The 1,847-nt window shown below is 40.6% G+C and overlaps 1 protein-coding gene across 1 annotated transcript; it reads left to right on the top strand.

Moving 5' to 3' along the window:
* The first annotated feature begins 287 nt into the window (after positions 1-287).
* Positions 288-723, top strand: LOC127748300 (uncharacterized). Its single transcript, XM_052262536.1, has one exon. It carries the CDS (start codon positions 314-316, stop codon positions 617-619), a length of 306 nt encoding a protein of 101 aa, XP_052118496.1. The 5' UTR covers positions 288-313; the 3' UTR covers positions 620-723.
* Positions 724-1,847: the final 1,124 nt, after the last annotated feature.

Genomic DNA, 1,847 nt, shown 5'->3' with positions numbered 1-1,847 from the left:
TGTTACTAGCTAGCTATAGGTGAGAGGGGTGCAAATTAATTAAGTCAAAATCAAAGACCAAAGGCATATGATAAAGCAGTTAAACCAACTCTTGCGGTCATCCATTTTGATTCCAACAACCCTATTCGTTGTTGAACACTTGGCAAGCATTCACCTTCTTCACCGAAGGATCCATCTCTCAACCCACTCCAACAACCAGTGACAGCAACTTCAATTCAATTCAATTCGCTCTCTTATATATTTAATCAAATAGATATGATGTGTTTTAATATCATTAATTAAAAGCATGGCTTGCGAGTGTTCTTCAAGAGCGATGGCAGAGAGGTTTTCATGGTACTGCGCAATGCTGGGGACGCTGATGCTCATGCTGAGTTCCTGCGAGCTATTAACCAGCACAAGTATTATTATTGATCATCATCATCAGAACTACAAGAGGGGGTGTGATGAAATATACGTGGTTCGTGAGGGAGAGACGCTGCAAACAATTGGTGAGAAATGCGGAGACCCTTATATTGTTGAAGAGAACCCGCATATTCATGACCCTGATGATGTTTTCCCTGGCCTCGTTATCAAGATTAATCCTTTCGCTGCTACTCATCATAAGGATCATTATTATTGATCACAAGGCAAACAAGTAATAATTAATGTAGTAATATGCTCTCGGCAGCAATTCATCGAGAGTAGTTCACTTTGAGTTTTGTTAATGACATGAGTTGTCCTAAAGCATGCCAGATTATCATACCTAGCTTGTCTTTGACTCGCGCAAATTTTAACATTATTTTATTTTGTTTTCGGTTGTTTTTGCATTGTTTTTTTCTCATATGTTTTCCTTTTGACTGTTTAGCACGTCATGGCGGAACAACACGACAAGATGGTTCATCAATGGGACAGAAATAAGAATTTAATGTTGAGACACCTAAAAAAGTAAAATGTTTTTAACATAGGTTGAATCACATCTATTTTTTAAATAATTATTTAATTTATTAATATAAAAATAATTATTTTTGTTAATATTATATAAAATAGTCGGATGCGTGTAAGCTTAGTTTGGTAAAATTTTTCGAATAGGTATTTATATTTTTTAAAAAGATTATGTACTTATATTTATAATCGGTGTTTTGAAAACCGAATCGGACCGATCGGTTCGACCGAATTAACCGAGAACCGATCTTCTAGCCGGTCCAATTGACATAAAAAACTGTTTAGCAAAAAACCGATAAAAAACCGGTCGAACCGGTAATAAACCGACAGACCGGTGGAATCGGATGGTTTTTTAACAGTTTTATAGCTCAGCATATAAAAAGGCTGAGAGCAGCATCCTTCTCAGTTCCCTTCCCTCGCACAAAAATGGAACCCTAACCCACTATCCCTCTATCTTTCAGCAACCAGCAGCAGCAGTCACCGCCTCCGTCGCCGCCGAACTCTTCTCGTCAGCCAAAGGGTGCCGTCGCGCCAGCAGTGACGGCCAAAGGGTCAGATCGAAGTCCTTGGCCGTCGATCCTCTTCTCCTCCACGCCGTCGCCTCTGTACTTGCATGTCGAAGCTCGTTGTCGTCTTCTACTCTTCTCTACATCATCGTTGTAGTTTTGGACTTGCAGATCGAGGAGCTGTCAGTTTGAATCCTATCCTCGTCTCTATCTCGCCGTTCTACCCTCCCCGGCAAGAGTTTCGTTCCTCCCTCATCTTGGTCTCTGTCTCTGTCTCGCCATTCCTCCCTCGTTTCTGTCTCTATCACACCGTTCCTCCTTCGCTAGCAGTTGAGTTTTGTTCCAACCTCGTCTGTCTCTATCTCTATCTCTGGGTTTTATTATTATGAGTTTCTGTTTTTGTATGATTCTGGAACCGAA

The sequence above is a fragment of the Arachis duranensis genome, chromosome 6 (genome assembly GCF_000817695.3).
Source record: "Arachis duranensis cultivar V14167 chromosome 6, aradu.V14167.gnm2.J7QH, whole genome shotgun sequence".
In the NCBI taxonomy this organism is placed as follows: domain Eukaryota; kingdom Viridiplantae; phylum Streptophyta; class Magnoliopsida; order Fabales; family Fabaceae; genus Arachis; species Arachis duranensis.
Note: the sequence above shows the minus strand (reverse complement) of the source record. Positions and strands in the feature narration are given on the sequence as shown.

What these genes read in the sequence shown, in the direction of transcription:
- LOC127748300 (XM_052262536.1), top strand. Translation starts at nt 314, where the DNA reads ATGGCAGAGAGGTTTTCATGGTACTGCGCAATGCTGGGGACGCTGATG.